The following is an 18,868-nucleotide window of genomic DNA, read 5'->3' on the forward strand; positions in this document are numbered from 1 at the left end:
CTTAAAAAGGGAAGCTCTTTCTTCAAATTCAAGGTGGTATAGCTTAGAGGGGCCAGTGCTGTCAATAAAAATGGGAGGTCTAGCTTTATGTCCCAACGCTGTCGGTAAAAGACAAGTTGCTTAGGCACCTAAGCGCTGTGTCAGGATCTTTCAATATATTATCTAATGTAACGCTTTCAATCATCCAAGGATAGTTACTCCCCTCCCTCTAAATAATAGAAGAAGAAAAGGAGGCTTAACGAGGTCAAGTAATCTGCTCAAAGTCACAACAAATGCCCTTCTATTACCAATGCCAACCTTCCATGACTCCCTAGGGCCAGAAGAAGAAAATCTGGTGTGAGGATTAAAGAATGGAAAAGGCTTGGCTCACATGGAAAGTCTTGAGCTCACTGCCTAGCACATGGTTAAGTCCTCAACAAACAATACTTTGCGTTAGTAATAGAAGGGCACTAAAACCCTTCAAAGGATCACAGACAGTGCACGGATTCCATGAACTCGTGCACATGGAAGCACTTGGTGCTAGATGACATCTGGACAAGTGTGAGGGTCAGGAATTAAGCAGGACGACAAGAGTGTTCCGAAGGTTGCTCATTGTCCTGCCAGTTCAAGTGAAACAAATTAAAACAAACACACAAATAAAAGCTACACACAGAGTAAAATGTAAAAATAAAACAGAGTAAAATGTAAAAATAAAACAAAAGAAAATAAAAACAATCCATAAATTTTCCCTTTGACTAATCTCGTTTTTTCTGAGAGTGTACTCTGTCCTTACACACAATGTTCAGCATCAGAACTATGTCCCCTTCCCTTTCCACAATAAGGCCACTGCTGTCTTTCTTAGTTTTAGAAATAAGACCTTGATCTCATTGGGAATATTTTCTCAGTCAAGTGGCTCAAAGTCCATGCTGCCATCTACAGAATAGGAGAAAATTTTTGTAAATCTGATGGGGGATTTGTGTCTAAAGTATATAAAGAACTTTCATAACTCAATAGTGAAAAGACAAATAACTCAATCTAAAAATGAGCTAAGGATCTGAATAGACATTTCTCCAAAGAAGATATATAAATAGCCAATGAGCACATGAAAAGATGCTCGACATCATTAGCTATCAGGGAAATGCAAACCGAAACCAGAATGAGAACCACTTCATTGACTATAATTAAAAAGGGCAGATAATAACAAGTATCGGTGAGGATGTGGAGAAATTGGAATCCTCACACACTGCTTATGGGAATGTACAATGGTGCAGCCTCTTTGGAAAACAGTCTGGTAGTTCCTCAAAAAGTTAAACATAGAATTACCATATGAACCAGCAATTCCACTCCTAGGTATTTACCCAAGAGAAATGAAAACACATGTTCACACAAAGATATGCACAATTGTTCATAGCAGCATTATTTGTAATAGCTGGAAAGTGGAAACAACACAAATGCCCATCAACTGATGAATGGATAAATAAAAGGTGGTATACCTATATAATGAAATATTATTTAGGAATAAAAAGGAATAAAGTACTGATATATATTACAACTGGACAAATCTTGAAAGCATTATGCTAAGTGGAAGAAGACAGGAACAAAAGGCCACATGTTGTGTTATTCCATTTATATGAAATGTCCAGAATAGGTAAATCTATGGGGACAGACAGTAGATTAGTGGTTGCTTTGGGATGAGGAGGGGGCAGAAGGTTGGGGGAAATGGTGAGTGACTACAAATGGGTATAGGATTTCTTTGTGAAGTGAAAAAATATTCTTATATTGATTGTGGTCGCAGTTACAAAGCTCTGTGAATATACTAAAACCAACTAAATTGTGCATATTAAATGGATGAATTGTATGGTATATGAGTTATATCTCAATAAAGCTGTGTGGTTTTTTTCTTTTAGTCCCATGATTCTCAGGCAGCTAGAATTCATTGCAACTGGACTGTGGAGTGGATTGTGACATGGAGGGAAATGTGGTGTTGTCAGTAGATACAAGTGTGAGTTTTGGAACCAGACTCACCTGGGTTCAACACTGGCTGTGCCCTCCATTGGCTATGTAGCTTCAGGCAACTCTGTGAGCCTTAATTTTGTCATCTACAGGATACCTGTTATAATACAGCCTTGTGACTTTGAGTAGATTAAATGAGATGATACAGGTAAAGGGTTTATCATAGTACCTGGCACTTGATGGGTGCTCAGTAGTAAGTTATGGACTTCATCATCTTCATCCTCAACATCTCCATCCATGTTCAAACCTATTTACAAGTGTTCTTCCTGATGTGACCTTGGAAAGTTTACTTATGAAGTAACTGATTTATTCAGAAGTATCTAATTTCCATCTTTATCCCTTTCATCTGCTTTCCCCCACCCAAGCAGAGTAGGAATCAGAAATATCCCCATTGTACTCTTATCTCCACCAACTTTAAAAAAGAGGAAAAAAAGTTGTCCTAGTTTAGGGATGCAAATGATATAGCAGCCAAAGGATGCACTGAGGCCACATTACCAGGCTTTGGAGTTGATGTCACCAGGCATGGGGTGAAATGGTAGTTTTTCAGGCATAGAAGAGGAGCATAGATTCTGTCCTATTAAAGAGAGCAATTGTCCAGTGTGTTCAATCTTCTGTCTTCCACACTAGCCAAGACATATGCTTCAGAGAAGGCCATAAAAATCCATTAACATACTTAATTCACACTCTGGTACTATGGGAGACATGTTGCTGTACCAACCCCAGCTGGTTATCCATCCTTGCCCTAAATATTCAACATTCATGTCCTCGAGGTAGCTTACAGGTTTAAACTAATTAATCCTTCTTCCTCCAAGAGGGTTACCTGTTGCCCTTCTCCATCTGTGAGCTCCTGCACTGACTCCTCAATGTCACCTTGTGTCTGGTTGATCTTAGGCTTATGGCCATTTAAACCTCCTGCACCATCAATCATTTATTGAGGACCAGGAAGGGTGCTGGGCATTGAGAAGAAAGGAAGACTGGGATTTGATTCCTTTCTGAGAGGAATTCTAAGTCTGGTGGGGTGTATTTATTCCCCTATATTACAGTTGCCTAGAAATGTGTTAGTTTTCCCTGGTAGAAAGACACAGTTGCAAACAACAATAATGAAGGATATAAATATTGAAATAGCACATAAGAACAGCACAGAAGAGTAATTTCTCAGAGGTCACTATATAAAGCTCCCACTTACATCTCATTGGCCAGAATTTAGTCTCATGGCCTGATCTAGCTCTAAGGGAAGCTGGGATATATATTCATTTAATGGAATGACAATGTGCCCGGGTACAAATTGCGGTTATGTTCCTACGAAAGAAGGGAAGAATGAATTTGGGGATCCAATTAGCAATCTATCACAGGAAGCATCAAAGATTTTAACTAAGGGAATGATAAATTTAGATCTGTGGTTATGGGCATCTCTGGTAGCCCCAAAAGCATCAGTAGAGAAGGATGTGGGGTAGGAAAGGTGAGACAGCAAGAGAAGGGAAGGAAGCAGCCACAGTGTGTAGCTGCGGAAGAACAACTAAGAGCCTAAACATGTTCATTGGCTTTAACAACTAAGAGGATATTGGAGGTGATCTTTGAGAAAGCTGTTTTATAAGAGCAGTCAGGTGGACGGAACGACCTGAGATGACAAAATCACCAACATTTTGTCCCTTTCGTTGATCAAGGAACTAACAATGTATTGGGGGAGAAACACATCTGCAAAAATCCTCGCTGGAAAGAAATCACTGTGGCAAGTGCTGTAGTAAAGGGTATAAACCAAGTGTGGGGCGCAGAGGAGGCAGGGATTGGTCCTGACTTGAAGGAGAGTGGCAGAGGAGAAGCTCCAATACACAAGCAAACTGGCACTCGCCCTCAAGAGGAACGCTATTTTTTCAAGTATTTCCAAGATCAGATAGGGAGTGTTCTCTATATTTGGAAATTTTTAAATTGGGGCCATTCATCTCATTCACTGTCTCCATCTCAACCAATTAATGCCACGCATTCATTTATTCTACAAACCCCCCGACGCCCACACCAGTGCCTGGCATGGGTGGTGGTCCCAAATTAACTGACCAAAGGCAGAAAGGCTAACTGGGACTTCTAGCTCTCGGTTTTCACGATCTCCAGCAGGGCACAGGGGCCTCCGCTGTCCCAATATGAAGAAAACACACCCGATTGGAGGCGGCACCACTTCCTCCAGGGCACAGCGCGGGCCTGCGCGGAGCGGCGGAACCACAGGGCAAGGGAACCCTGATGGAGGCGGAACCCGGGGGTGGCGGAACCTGAAGGCCGTGGACCCTGGGATCCGGCGGAACGAAACGGCGGCGCGTACGGAGCCACCCGGACTCTGTTGGGAACGGAAGCGGGGCGGCCGCCGCTTCCTGGTTGAGGGCCGGGCTCGGCCGCCGCGATGTTGCCCTACACGGTGAACTTCAAGGTGTCGGCGCGCACCCTCACCGGCGCCCTCCACGCCCACAACAAGGCGGCGGTGGACTGGTGAGGGCGCCGGCTCGGCCGGGAGTCAGCGCGGGGAAGGGGACGGAACGAGGGGTTTCGCCCCCGGGTGACGTGGCCTCGCCCGCACCGGGCGCCGCCCTCGCACCGCGGAGATCTTTGAAATGCTGGGGGTGGTTGCTGTGAAAGAAGTGAATGCCCCGTGCGGGAACTCGCCCTGGCAGAGACATTAGCCGCCTTTCTCCCGTCTGTTCCCTCTGCCCCTTCCCCACCCCACCCCACCCCACCCCTTCCCCTCTCCCGGCCCGTCTGCTCCCCGACCGCTCCTCCCCGGTCTCTCTCTCTGATCGCTTTATTCATTCAGCAGTGTGCTGGGCGCCTGTGCCCTCCACCCATCCTTCATTTCTCCTTTCTCTTTTCACTGTAAAAGAACACTGCAGCTCTGAAAATCAACAGTTAGACAAATAGAAAGCAGGATTCTGTAGCTGTGGCTGCTGGGAATGTTGGCAGGAGGACCGAAGCCTCCTCCCCAGGGTTTGTCTTTCTATCTGGTTGAAAGGGCCGGGACTCATCGCAGGTACTATGGAACGTGATGCCAGGCACTTTGTGGATGCCCGGGATTCCAGGTTGATAAGACAAATAACACGACAGGAGTTGCTTTATACATCCTCACAGCTCTATATGCGTATCTCTCAGAACCTTTTTTATCCCAATGGAAAATGAATTTCAACAAGCATTTTTAGGCTTACCTAAACTTTTTGTTTAAATGGGATAATGTAAAATACTGGCCTTTGGGCTTAAATAATAATTTTACTAATGGTGGTACATATTAGTTAGATTTATCATTTATTTAGGATGCCTTTTGGCAAGAGAGAAGTTAAGTCTTGCTTTGTTTTGTGCTTAAATTTTAACATTGCTGTTTTGTTAGGGGCTGGCAAGGTTTAATTGCTTATGGATGTCATTCCCTTGTGGTAGTGATTGATTCCAGTACTGCCCAGACTCTTCAAGTTTTAGAAAAACATAAAGCTGATGTGGTCAAGGTAAGTCAAATTCCACTTTGACCCTATAACATATTGTGTATTCTAAAGTTTTAAATATCACTAGCATCTCGTTAAGTTATGTGTATAAGGGTTGAAAAGCTTTTCAATATAATAATCTATTTGGGGTAGCCTAGTATTTCTGTATATATGACTTAATGTCAATCCAGGATGAGCTATTAAATGCTAGTTCTTAGGTCATTTTAAAGCTGGTGGAAAACACCAATTCTGCCGTTTACTGGACCACTCATTCATTCATTAGTTTTGAGAACTCAGCATGTGCTAAGGATATAGAGGTGAAAGCCCTCAAGCAGTTCATTGTCTGATGGGGAAGAAGGAAAAGAAAACACACAAATACAGTGTGATAAGTGAGACTTGCAAAACATGTGGGAAGACAAAGGAGCCACATATCACCTAGTTGGAGGGATCAGGGGAGAGTCACAGAAGTCTTTTCTTCTTGGGGACTGGTAGACAGTAGTTAGTCAAGTGAAAAATTGGGAGAGGAACACTACAGGAAAAAGGAAGAATATACCCGAAGGTAAGTAGAGTGCATAAGGATGGCTAAAAGATGGGATACACATGTGGAGGTGATGAGGAGGAGGCAGCCAGAGAAATTCACCTGCCCTGAAAGTTTTATAAGATTAGGAAGGACTTAGGATTTTTAAGTAGGAGATTGATATGATCATGTTTACATTTTAGAAAAACTCACTCAGGCAGCTGTGGAGGATCTCTTGGAGAAAGGCAAGATGAGGCAGTGAGATCATTTAGGAGACTTTTGCGGTAATTTTGGCAGGAAATTCTAAGGGCCTAAAATAGAGCTGAGGCATGAAGGAGTCATATTTAGGAGCTGCTTAAGAGGTAAACTTGATAGCCTTTATAGTTATCAGTTTTAAGGGAGAGTCAGAATAGAATGACTCTGAAGTTTCTGTTTGAGTAACTGAATGACAGTGTTGCTATGATAAGCTAAGTGTGTATGAAGTCAGTAAGTTTAAATTTTCAGCATGTAAAATCTGAGATATCTGGGGCAATTGAATTATCGTGATCTGAAATTTTAGGAGCAAGGTTAGGATTGGAGCTAGAGATTTGGGGGCTCTTTTTTTTTTGTAATACATATAACAGCTTTATTGAGAGATTTGTACCATAAAATTCACCTGGTTTTTAGTGTATTCAGAGTTGTGCAGCCGTCACCACAATCAATTTCATAGCCCCAAAAAGAAACCTCATACCCCTTAACAGTCACCCTCCTTTTACCTATCCCCTTCATCACTAGGGAACCACTAATCTACTTTGTGTCCTGTAGATTTGCCTAGTCTGGACATTTCATGTAAATGAAAGCATACAATATGTGGCCTTTTGTGTCTGGCTTCTTTTCACCTAGCATAATGTTTTCAAGGGTCATCCATGTTGTAGTATGTATCAGTACTCTGTTCCTTTTTATTGCTGAATAGTATTCCACTATATGAATATACAACATTTATTTACTGATGGACATTTGGGTATTTCCCACTATTTGGATATTATGAATAATGCTGCTGTGAACATTTGTGTACAATTTTTTGTGTGAACCTGTGTTTTCATTTCTCTTGAGTGTATGCCTAGGAGTAGAATTACTGACTTAAATGGTAACTCTATGTTTAACTTTTTGAGGAACTACCAGACTGTTTTCCCAAAAGGCTGCACCATTTTTCATTCCTATTAGCAGTGTATGAAGATTCCAACTTCTCCACATCCTCACCAACACTTGTTATTATGTGTCCTTTTGATTATAGCCGTCTTAGTGGGTATGAAGTGGTTCTCATTGCGGTTTTGGTTTGCATTTTCCTGATGGCTAATGATATTGAGCATCTTTCATGTGCTTGTTGGCCATTTGTATATCTTCTTTGAGAAATGTCTGTTCAGTGCTTTGCCCATTTTAAAATTACACTGTCTTTGTATTACTGAGTCGTAAGTGTTCTTTACGTATTCTAGATATAAGTCCCTTATCAGGTATGTGGTTGGCAAATATTTTCTCTCATGCTGAGTTGTCTTTCACTTTTTTGATGGTGTCTTATGAAGCACAAAAGTTTTCAATTTTGATGTAGTCTATTTTATCTATTTTTTGTTGTTGCTGTATCCAAGAAACATTGCTTTTTCCAATGTCAAGAAGATCTATACCTTTGTTTTCTTCTAAAAATTTTATAGTTTTAGCTCTTACATTTAGGTTCTTGATCCATTTTGAATTAATTTTTGTATATAATATGAAGTAGGGAAAAATAGAATTGGTTTTTGTATGTTGGCCTATATCCTGTGATCTTGCTAAACTCATTAGATCTAGTAATTTTGGGGGGATTTTTTACATAGACAATCATGTTATCTGCAGATGACAGTTTTTTCATTGATATTCTGCATGTCTTCTATTTATTTTTCTTATCATATTGCATTTGCTAGGACCTCAACTCTAATGAATAGGAATGGTGAGAGGATACTCTTGTTCCTGAGCCTAGGAGGAAAGCATTCAGCCTTTCACCATTAAGTCTGATGTTAGGTGTAGGATTTTTTTGAGAGAAATGTATTATCTTTCTCTCTCTCTCTCTCCCTCCCCGACCCCCTTCTGTCTTTTTGGCATATCTGAGGTTTGCATTTCTTTGTGTAGATAGAGCCAAGTTTCAGTCTGGTATTATATTCCGTTTGCCTGAAGAATTTCCTTTTAAGTTCTTGAAGTTCATATCTAATAGTCTCTGGTTCTCTCAGGTTTTGTCTGAGAAAGTATTTCACCAGGTTTTTTTTCTTGTAGTACTTTAAAGATATCACTTCACTATCTTCCAGCTTGTGTAATTTCTGATGAGAAATTCTTGTCTTTGTTTCTCTGTATGCAGTATATCTTTTCTCATCTGGCTGCCTTCAGGATTTTCTCCTTATCCTTGGTTTTCAGCAGTTTGATTATGATGTGTGTAGGTGATTTTTTAAAAAATATATAGACTGCTTGGGGTTTACATAAGTGGAATTCAAGCACTACATCCATATAAATATACATAAATATACATACACACACAATTCTTATCTGTGGTAGTTTTATTCTGTAAAGTTGTTGCAAACACAGAAGTAGCAAATACTGAAACATTGATTGCTCCTGGGGGTTAAACAAGGTTAGAGCCTCTAGTCACAATATTTTCATCAACTGATCAATGCACAACCTTGTTTTATAAGTGTTTCTGTTAAAAGACATCTTATTTAATATATATTGTTGATTCATTAATATTGAACTCATGGCCATCAGCACTGTACCTCATGCCTGAACAAAGCTCATCTCACATATTTTTCCCATAAGGCACATCACAACTTCTTGCTCTTAGGAACACTAGACAGCACTCACTCAGCATTGTGCGTTTTAGATCGAAATCATCAACAAAAAGCACAAAGATGCAAAAAACATGGTACTAAAGAGACTACAAAAAAGACACTTGTTTGGGGCCGGCCCCGTGGCTTAGCGGTTAAGTGCGCGTGCTCCACTCCTGGCGGCCGGGGTTTGGATCCCGGGCGTGCACCGACACGCCGCTTCTCCAGCCATGCTGAGGCCACGTCCCACATACAGCAACTAGAAGGATGTGCAACTATGACTACAACTATCTACTGGGGCTTTGGAGAGAAAAAGGGAAAAAAAAAGACGAGGATTGGCAGTAGATCTTAGCTCAGGCCCAGTCTTCCTCAGCAAAAAGAGGAGGATTGGCACGGATGTTAGCTCAGGGCTGATCTTCCTCACCAAAAAAAAAAAAAAAAGGACACTGTTTGCATTATGAGAGCTGAAACAAGGACACCAGTTGCACCTCAGCTGAGAATGCACGGGTATGTTGGGTGACTCAGATTTTTCACCACTCTGCACGTGTCTGTGAATGATTGCGAAAGCAATTCAGATATTGCTTTTGCAAATAAAATCACAAATTTCAGTGAGTAGGCAAATTCACAAATACAGAATCTGCAAATAATGAGGATTGACTGTATATACCTACACATATGTATAAAATAAATATACATATACACATACATATATGCACACACACCCATATACACGTTTCATTTAAAAAAATTCTTGCCTGAGGAAAAGATGTGTTACAGTAGAACCTTAAGGCTTATTAACACTGAAGTTCAGAACACTTTGTTGCCAGCCTTTTCATGAATACTGTTGGAATTGGTTAGCATACTTCTCTACTTTAGCATGATGTGTTTAAGTATGTAAACACATATGTGTGTATCTGTATACATATGTTTACATGTGTATATACTTGAAGATTCTGTGGTGTTTAAGTTCTTTATTAAACACATACGTGTTGAACAGCAGCTGTGGACACTTTGTTAAGGTCTGGGAATTGAAATGTGAACAAGGCCCGCATGATCCTGCCGTAACAGTTCCTGGGTTGGTGATAGGTCAAAACAAAGTAAATAAAATAATTACAAATTATTGTGTGGTAAACGCTTTGAAGAAAACAAGCAGGATGCTGAGCTGGGGGGTGGGGTTGTGGCCGGGGAAGGCCTTGGTTCAGGGTGAGGACTGTGTGTTTTGATCCGACTCCAGCTGTCAGTATTGGATGCTCTGGGCTAACCTGATTTGCACTGGAATTCTTGAGGTGTTTATTTTGATGTTGCTAGAAGTGTGAAGTATAAGTTTTTTTTTTTTTAGAGAAAAATCTGTTAACATTTTTTCCAATTTTATGAAAGAGGGACGGGCAGAGGTTTTTGTTTGCTTTTGGTTTTTCCTATCTCTCCTTCCGTGAGGTTTTTGTAGCTCTAAGTTGTCGCCTTTTAATTAGGAGAATAGGTTACAGAAAAACAGTCTACTTAACAATTTAGGATTTTAGATGTTCTGTCATAATTAGATTTTAAGATTGTACCATTTGGTCATACCAATAATCATTACCATTTTATGATATGGTATTTTCAAGTTTTTACCTGAATTTCCCAAAATATTAAGGCTGTGTGTCATTTTTCATATCTTAAAAGCAGGAACATAGTGATGTTTTCAAAAATATTTTAACTGCAACTTTTGAAAAATATCATAAATAATAAAAATCTTTGGCTTTCAAGATGGAAACCAGCTTCCTGTTTATTCTTTCTAAATGCTTTTGTAATGTAAGTGTAGAATGTAGTGTGGGTTCTGGTTGATGTTTTATGAAAACAATGTTTGGTTTCATCCAGTGCAGGTATGTACATGATTTGATTTCTTCTTGATACTAGGTGAAATGGGCCAGGGAAAATTATCACCATAACATTGGCTCACCGTATTCCTTGCGCTTAGCTTCTGCTGATGTCAATGGAAAGATCATCGTTTGGGATGTAGCAGCAGGAGTAGCTCAGTGTGAGATCCAAGAGCATGCCAAACCTATTCAGGGTGAGGAAAGTCTGCTCTTCTAAGTGTTTGTAGTAATACACTTACTCTTAGAGTGGGTTTTATCCCCCCGTTCATTTAATTTCATCTCTTCCCAGTTAACTCTTAATTGTTTTTACGTGTTCTACTGATCTGAATCTAGTTTTCTTTTCCTTATCAATACTTTCCAATCAATATTTCCTCAAATCTCAGCTGATCTGTGTTTTGGTAAAATGTGCTAATTTCGACATCAGCCTCGTGTGATGAGAAAAATTAAGCTGCTATAAACAGTCTTGTAATCTAAGCTATAATATAGGTAAACTTGGCCGAACTGCTATTTTGAATTAGCACTCTGTGCTTACTTTCCATTAATTGAGATAATCAAAATTTTTTTCTCATTTTCAAATAGATGATTTGTTTGTTTGTTTATGTTACCGACCTAAAACCAATACCGTATTCTTTAGACCCAAGGCTTTGACTGAATGGCTCTCTTGACTGACTGAATTTTTTAAATGACTATTTAAAAAATATTTATTGAGGGGCTGGCCCAGTGGCTTAGTGGTTAAGTTGGCACACTCCACTTCGGCCGCCCAGGGTCCGTGGGTTCAGATCTCCTTTGAGGACCTACACACTGCTCATCAAGCCAAGCTGTGGCTGCGTCCCACATACAAAATAGAGAAAGATGGGCACAGATGTTAGCTCAGGGACAATCTTCCTCAAGCAAAAAGAGGAAGATTGGCAACAGATGTTAGCTCAGGGCCACTTTTCCTCACACACACAAAAAAATTATCGAGTACTTACTATATACTAGGTACTGAACTAGATCTTTATCCTGTTTATTGTTGTGAGAAAACATGAAACTCTGCAAAGTCCCATTAAGTAATTCCACAGAAACATTAGGAGAGTCTGATATTAGAGATCATGGCTAGGACAGTCTGACATCAAGTTTTAAGTAATGATTAGTGCAATTTTTTTGTATTTTCTTTGAAATAATATTTCAGATTGTGTTTTCTTTGAAATGATGTTTCGGATTACTTGAAAATTTTGATCTTGAGATTTTAATGTCCAGAGAGATCATTTTTATATAAAATTAGCTTTTCCTCTGCGATCTTGACATATATACACATATAAGCACCATTGAGGGGAGAGGAGGAATTAAGATTTTAAGGATTATGTGAAAAAAAACCCTAAATATCAAGAATTTGTTTGCCAAATATTTTGAAGTGGGTGATTTCTCAGTTTTGCCTTTATTCATCTGGTCTTTACAGATGTTCAGTGGCTGTGGAATCAAGATGCTTCCCGAGATTTACTGCTTGCTATCCACCCGCCAAATTATATTGTGCTCTGGAATGCAGATACTGGCACCAAACTGTGGAAGAAGAGCTATGCAGATAACATTCTCTCTTTTTCTTTTGACCCTTTTGATCCCTCACATTTAACTTGTGAGTAATAGTCTCTTGTGGAAAATGAGTTGAGGTATTTATAGTATAGTTAATGCTGTATACGTAAGATGCACACAACACACATCATACATCTAATGTTAAAACAACTGAGCAAAATGGAGAAGCACATCTAGTCCATATTTCTGCAGCTCCTAATACAAATACTAAATGATAACCCCATAGCATTTGCAAATATTTTGATAGTTAGAAATTTAAGTCTGCAAGCTAGATCTTCGCTGTGTTGAATTTGAATAGAATTAGATTAGCCAGGGAGAGTTGCTGTGCTGTTCTAATTCAGACTTAATTAAATTTATTTTTCTAGGAACGTTTAAAGAGTCAAGGGTTTCATTTAGTCCATGGCCAAATTCAGTTCTTCCTTTGTAAAAAATTATTCTAATTCATGCCATGTGTTTTGAGTACCTTAAACAGACACATGTAAGGAACAGAATAAGCCCAAGGGGATTTTTTCTTGCAAAGGTTGTTTTGGCCAATGTGCTTTTGGTGTTTACTGAGCTAGTGATCTGAAAATTAGATTTGCTTTTACACAGATATTTTTGTGACTAAATTATTTAGAAAATATTCTTTATTCAGTTATCCAACAGATAGTTCTTGAGCTATTACTATATGTCAGGCATGTTCTGGGAACTGGGAATATATCAGTGAACCGAGACAAGGATTCCTGCCTTCATAGAGTTAGTAAGTAGTCTAGTGAGAGGGAGTCAGATCCTAAACTATGAGCATAATGAATTAATAAATTCTAGTATATTAAGAGGTTATAAGTGATATAAAAAGTAAAACAGGATAAGGAGAATGGGAGTGGGCAGGTTGTCATATTAGATAAAGTAGTCAAAGTTGGCTTCATTTTGGTATTTGATCAAAAACTTGGAGGAGGTAAAGGAATTAGCTATGGTAAAGAAGGTTTTCCCTGGATTTGAATGACTCAGAATTCTAACTTGTATCCACCAGCATTTATTGAGGGATGTAAATCCACAGCATTTATATGTGTGCGTTGAAGGAGGAAAAGAAGGGTAGACAGGTAGAAATTAAAATGGGAAACATGGGTGTATAAATGAGTGCAATACAGAGTGTTTAGGGTTGGTGTATATAGATGTGTGTCTGTGAATGGATGCATTCGTACATTCACTCTCTCACTAGTTTGCTATGAAATGCAATGTTGTAGAAGCGCAGGAGGGTGGCTCAGCTGGCAGAGTCAGGGAGGGAGGGAATCACAAAAGGAGAAAAACGAGTGGGACCTTGAAGGATGACTTCTGTAGGCTGAAAAGGAGACAAGGCTTCAGGCTAAATTACTGCACCCCTGTAATTTGGTTGATGAAAACACCATATATTTCACAGTGTCAGCTGACCTGACGTCTTTGATTTACTCATTGAATGTGCTAGGGTTGTCACAACTCTTGAATACTTCTTTGTTCCCTGTGCCTAAAGCAGTCTCCCTAACTGCGGGGAGCCAGAGAAGATTCTTCTGCTCAGATGGTATTAGTCAGTCCCAGTCCTGAGGGAGATTATATTTTCAGTCAGGAAAAGGCATAATTTGTATTGCTAAATATGGTGCCGCCTCCTTGAATATTTCTGTTTCCTGTACACTTAGTAAGCCATTGTTGGCACTCTACTTTTACTCTAAATATAAAGAGAAAAAGAACACTCTTTACACATCCTAGGGTTCAATATGATGCTCAAGAAGAAAAAGGAAATGTATTTAGACTGAGTAGCTCATGATAATCATAAAAAATTAGTATCATCAAATCAAATATTTGAACTTAACTAAGTGTAATATGTGAGTCTAATATGGGATTTTTTTTTTCTTCTGTGAATTTTATATTCTGAAGTCTTTGGATTTTGAAGTTAGAGGATATAATGACGAAAGGTTTTTAATGAAAGTCCGTGCACTGAATTTATTTGGAAGAACAAACATTTGCTCTTTCTGCCAATAACCTTCTGGTATCTTTTTAATATAAAACATTAAGTTAGGATGTTGAGCTCAGAGGCCTCTGATAAATTGTAATGGACCACCTGTTTCACTTCAGCTTGGAGAACATTCCCATTATGTTACGACTGCATAACACTGCCAGTTCTATATTAAAATTATCATTACTTTGCTCTCAAAATTGTGTTGGAATAAAACTCTGTGCTAAACCTGATTAAACTTTAATCATAGTTTTCCTTCTCCAATATAGTGCTCACCAGTGAGGGTATTGTGTTCATCTCAGACTTCTCTCCAGCCAAGCCTCCCTCAGGCCCTGGGAAAAAAGTGTATATTTCCAGCCCACACTCCAGCCCAGCTCACAACAAGCTGGCTACGGCCACAGGGGCCAAGAAGGCTCTTAATAAAGTAAAAATCTTAATCACTCAAGAGAAACCTAGGTAAGTTACAAGTGTAAACTAATAATAACGTTCATACATTTATTCAACATTTATCTATCATCTCTTCATGAAAACATCTTTTTTTGGTGAAGTACTAAGATTGATTTTCTTCTTCATCTCACCCTTTCTTGTTTCTCATTTTGAATTTATAAGAGGAAAAATGTTTTTTGTCTCCTCCCCTAAGAGGAGATTCAGCGTTTAAATGGTTCCTTTGTTTCCACTAATTGTGCTAAACTCCCTCCATTGATTTTTTACAGATTAAAATTTTTGCTTCTGATTTTTACTTCTGAAAATATGAGGCGAAGATTCCAAAATTCTGGCTATTGAATATATTCAAAATTTGGGGGGCCAGCCCGATGGTGCAAGCGGTTAAGTGCGCGTGCTCTGCTGCGGCAGCCCGGGTTCGCCGGTTTGGATCCCAGTGCGCACCAACGCACTGCTTGTAGAGCCATGCTGTGGAGGCATCCCATATAAAGTAGAGGAAGATGGGCCCAGATGTTAGCTCAGGGCCAATCTTTCTCAGCAAAAAGAGGAGGATTGGCGTCAGATGTTAGCTCAGTGCTGATCTTCCTCACAAAAAAAAAAAAATTGGAGACAAAAGCTGGATTTTCATTTTAAATAACATTTTCCTGACTTAAATGCTGTACCGTCTCATTTGCCAGTAATATGGTTGTTTCTCTTGTACATGTAGACATGTTTCCCATACCGGTTAAGGGCCAGGATTCTAGGGGAAGCTGTAGCTATATGACTTAAAAAATTCTTTAATTTTGCTCAAATTTCACTCTCCTAATCTCTAAAATAGTGTTTTAAAAGATTTCAGAGGGTTATTGTAAGGGTTAATAGAAACCTTAACTTAAGAACTTCACATAGTGGCTGATAACTTAGTAAGCATTCATTTGGTAAATGCTAGCTATTACTGTTTATTTCACAAATTGCAACTGAATAAAATTTTATTTGAAGTAACTAATTTTATGCCTTAGAAATAAGTTTCTGTCTTTTTCTTAGAGCTATGATTATTCTTATATTTTTATTGCTTTGGCAGTTGTTTTGGGCATTCATTTTTTAAAAAGCCTTTATTTTTAATATGCTAAGATTGTCCTATCTAGACTTTGTGGGTAATTACCTGAAAAATATGTGGTAAAGTACAAATTGCTCTACAAATACATTCTGAATTTATAGGTAAGTATCATTTTTATATATTAAACCATAGGCTGGTTAAGTTCACTAATTTGTCCCCCACCCTGTGCCAAAATAATTTTATTGCTCTTTAAATATCTTAAGAGAACTTTCTACTTGTTATTGATTTGATGTCATAAATAAATATTTTGTAGTCTAAATAGTTTTATAAGTTATGATTTATGTATGTTATATTTTCTCATATGAATCATATGTTCATCTTGAGTATTGGAGAAATGCATTCATTATCCCTTCAAATAGATCTGCTCTGGGTGCTTTCATATACGTTATTACATATAATCTTACTACAATCCTGGGTAGTAGTAGTGTGCCCATTTTATAAATGAGGAAATTGAGTCCCATATTCTTTTAAATATGTTACTCAGGCTCATCTAACTAGAAAATGGCAGAGCCAGGATTTTAATGCAGTCCACATCCCTCTCTCTCATCCTCGAATCTAACTTTATTTTAAATCTTAAAACTTTTTAATAAAATTATTATGTAAAAAGAAAATAGTACATAATTGTATATCTATTCCTATTGAAATATATTTAACATAAAAAAGGTTGTGATGAAATATATTTAACATAAAAAAGATTGTGATTAAATATATACAATAATCACAAATTAATAAAATGATTTTTGAGACTCTTTAACAGTCTTTCATATCATTTCATCTGTTTTATTTACACCGAAGAAAATGCTGTCATAAGGGAATAAATATCCTACTTTGTTTCAAAAAAGGTTTAAGACAGCTTAAAAGTGAATGAAGGCAGAGTAGAGGAAGTGACTTGCCCAAGGCCATACAGATAGTCCATTGACTCCTGATCCAGCAGCCTGGCCCCAGTTACCCTAAATGCTTTTTTTTTAATCTTGAGTCTCAATTTCAGCACTCTGTCTAGTACTTCTAATTGCAAAATAAAAATACAACTTCTATCTTATGAATGCCAATATAGTATTGTCACTTACCATCTATATCATACACTTACTCTTACTGCTTTAAATTTTTCAAAAATTTAGAAACACGTCTCTATCCCACCTATACACTATTATTGTCATAAATTGGAGTTTGACACATAGGAGAGGTCTAAGTGTTAGATGCTAGCACATGTTGGTCATTTCAGGAAACATTGTGCATTCTCATTGACAGTTATGTGGAAAGTGTGAAATTCCATCTTTTATTAGGTTTTTCTGATATGAATAAAGTCTTGGACTCATTTCTCGATGCCTAAAGTAAATGTTTACTTTTTTCAGTGCTGAATTCATAACTCTCAATGATTGCCTTCAGTTGGCGTATCTGCCTTCCAAAAGGAATCACATGTTGTTACTCTATCCTCGAGAGATTTTAATCCTTGACCTTGAGGTGAATCAGACAGTGGGTGTGATTGCAATAGAGCGAACAGGAGTTCCATTTCTGCAGGTATCTACAGTTTATAAATTACATCGCCAAAAGTTGATTATGAATGTTATATAGAGAAAACCATAATCTTGCAAAAGTCCTTAGTTCTACTTGCTCTTTTCTATTTATTTAAAGATCAACAATGTTATTTTACATTCCTTATTTTTCTGCACTTTTGATTGGTTTGATTTACCCTAGAAATTCTTGTGACTGATCTGGTGATATTTACTGAACTGTTTAAGTTACATGGATAAAGACAAATGTTTCAGGATTATAAATGGATTTTTTAGATGTTTATTTAGTGTTAAAGCTTGGGGATTATGTATTTTATTCTTCTTTTGTTTTTTGCCCATATGAGTTTCACTGTATATACTTTTTATCTGTTGTGTTTTTAAAAATAAATACATCATCTATTTAAAGGTAATACCCTGCTTTCAACGTGATGGTTTGTTTTGCCTACATGAAAATGGTTGTATAACCTTACGTGTTCGAAGATCTTATAACAGTATTTTCACCACTTCAAATGAGGAACCAGGTGAGTTTATATCTCGCAATAATGTTAATTATATTTTTCTTCAGAATTATTTTATAAAGCTTCATGTGGCAAATACCAACCAAAGCATAGAGTTAATGATAATCCTTGCCTTGAGAAAGTAGAATATGCTCATAATATGGGGCATAAAAAAGCACGAGCCCAAGATTAATCACTTGGTGTCGTAATACTGCACCTCTATAGAACAGGAAAGAAAGTCATATCTTGTGATCCCTTCTTGATTGTATCCATGAGCCAAGTAGCTGTTATCTTTTGTGAATTTTTCTTTAACACAAGTCCACCCTTGTATATCCTTTATTATTAGACCCCCTTGACTTCTCTGCTTTAGGAATTTCCGTGGTAAAGTGACAGAGGTTAATAAGTCTCCAGGGCATTCTGTTGTCAGTTTTCTGTTCCTGGAGAATAAAAATAATGTTTTCATGAAATGATGTACTATGTAAAGGTGAAAGTGACTTTCACATCTTTTGTAAAGTACAATTATTTTCCGGCTTATTGTAGACCACTGTAAATTATGCTCTCTAGGGCACTGTTCGTTATCTAATCATATATTACTGTTCATCGTTTTTCAAAGCATTTTCTTTATTTTAAAAATATTTTAAAATAAGCTATTTTGATTATAGTTGTTATTTTGGAAATTAAACTTAGTGTACACAGTCATTAAGTGAATTATCTTTATTTTCTGAAGAAATTAGTAATTGTAAAAAGGAAAGCCATTCTTGACAAACTTTGCATTAGTGAAGGAATGGTATCCTGTTTAGTTGAGGTTAAATTAAAGCAAATAGTAATGATACTGATGTGGCTGCTGTCTTAACTATTTTAAGATCCAGATCCTGTCCAGGAGCTTACCTATGATTTACGAAGCCAGTGTGATGCAATCAGGGTGACAAAAACTGTGCGTCCCTTCTGTATGGTGTGTTGTCCTGTCAACGAGAACGCAGCTGCCCTCATAGTGAGTGATGGCAGGGTCATGATATGGGAACTGAAGTCTGCTGTTTGTAATCGAAATTCACGGAACAGGTAAATGAATCGGTAGGATCTTTTGTTTTGTTTTGTTTTCTGTTTCCTCTTTTTTTTTAAATTACCAGAATTATATTAAAATAGCAGGCACTTTTTTCTATA

General features: G+C 38.1%; 1 protein-coding gene across 2 annotated transcripts in view; it reads left to right on the forward strand.

The window, feature by feature from the left end:
- Positions 1–4,340: 4,340 nt before the first annotated feature.
- The window catches only part of WDR11 (WD repeat domain 11), a 58,520-nt gene continuing 43,992 nt past the window's right edge, over positions 4,341–18,868 (forward strand). For both annotated transcript variants that reach the window (XR_015552522.1, XM_087432713.1), the window contains exons 1-8: positions 4,341–4,467; positions 5,354–5,465; positions 10,671–10,824; positions 12,069–12,242; positions 14,435–14,621; positions 17,052–17,217; positions 17,617–17,731; positions 18,571–18,766. Coding sequence is in view for 1 of the 2 variants with exons in the window: in XM_087432713.1 (XP_087288839.1) it covers positions 4,382–4,467; positions 5,354–5,465; positions 10,671–10,824; positions 12,069–12,242; positions 14,435–14,621; positions 17,052–17,217; positions 17,617–17,731; positions 18,571–18,766 (1,190 nt within the window). In the remaining variant the exon portion in view is untranslated. The remainder of the gene's footprint in view (positions 4,468–5,353; positions 5,466–10,670; positions 10,825–12,068; positions 12,243–14,434; positions 14,622–17,051; positions 17,218–17,616; positions 17,732–18,570; positions 18,767–18,868) is intronic.

The sequence above is a fragment of the Ceratotherium simum genome, chromosome 6 (genome assembly GCF_057802395.1).
Source record: "Ceratotherium simum simum isolate JZ-2026a chromosome 6, ASM5780239v1, whole genome shotgun sequence".
In the NCBI taxonomy this organism is placed as follows: Eukaryota; Metazoa; Chordata; class Mammalia; order Perissodactyla; family Rhinocerotidae; genus Ceratotherium; species Ceratotherium simum.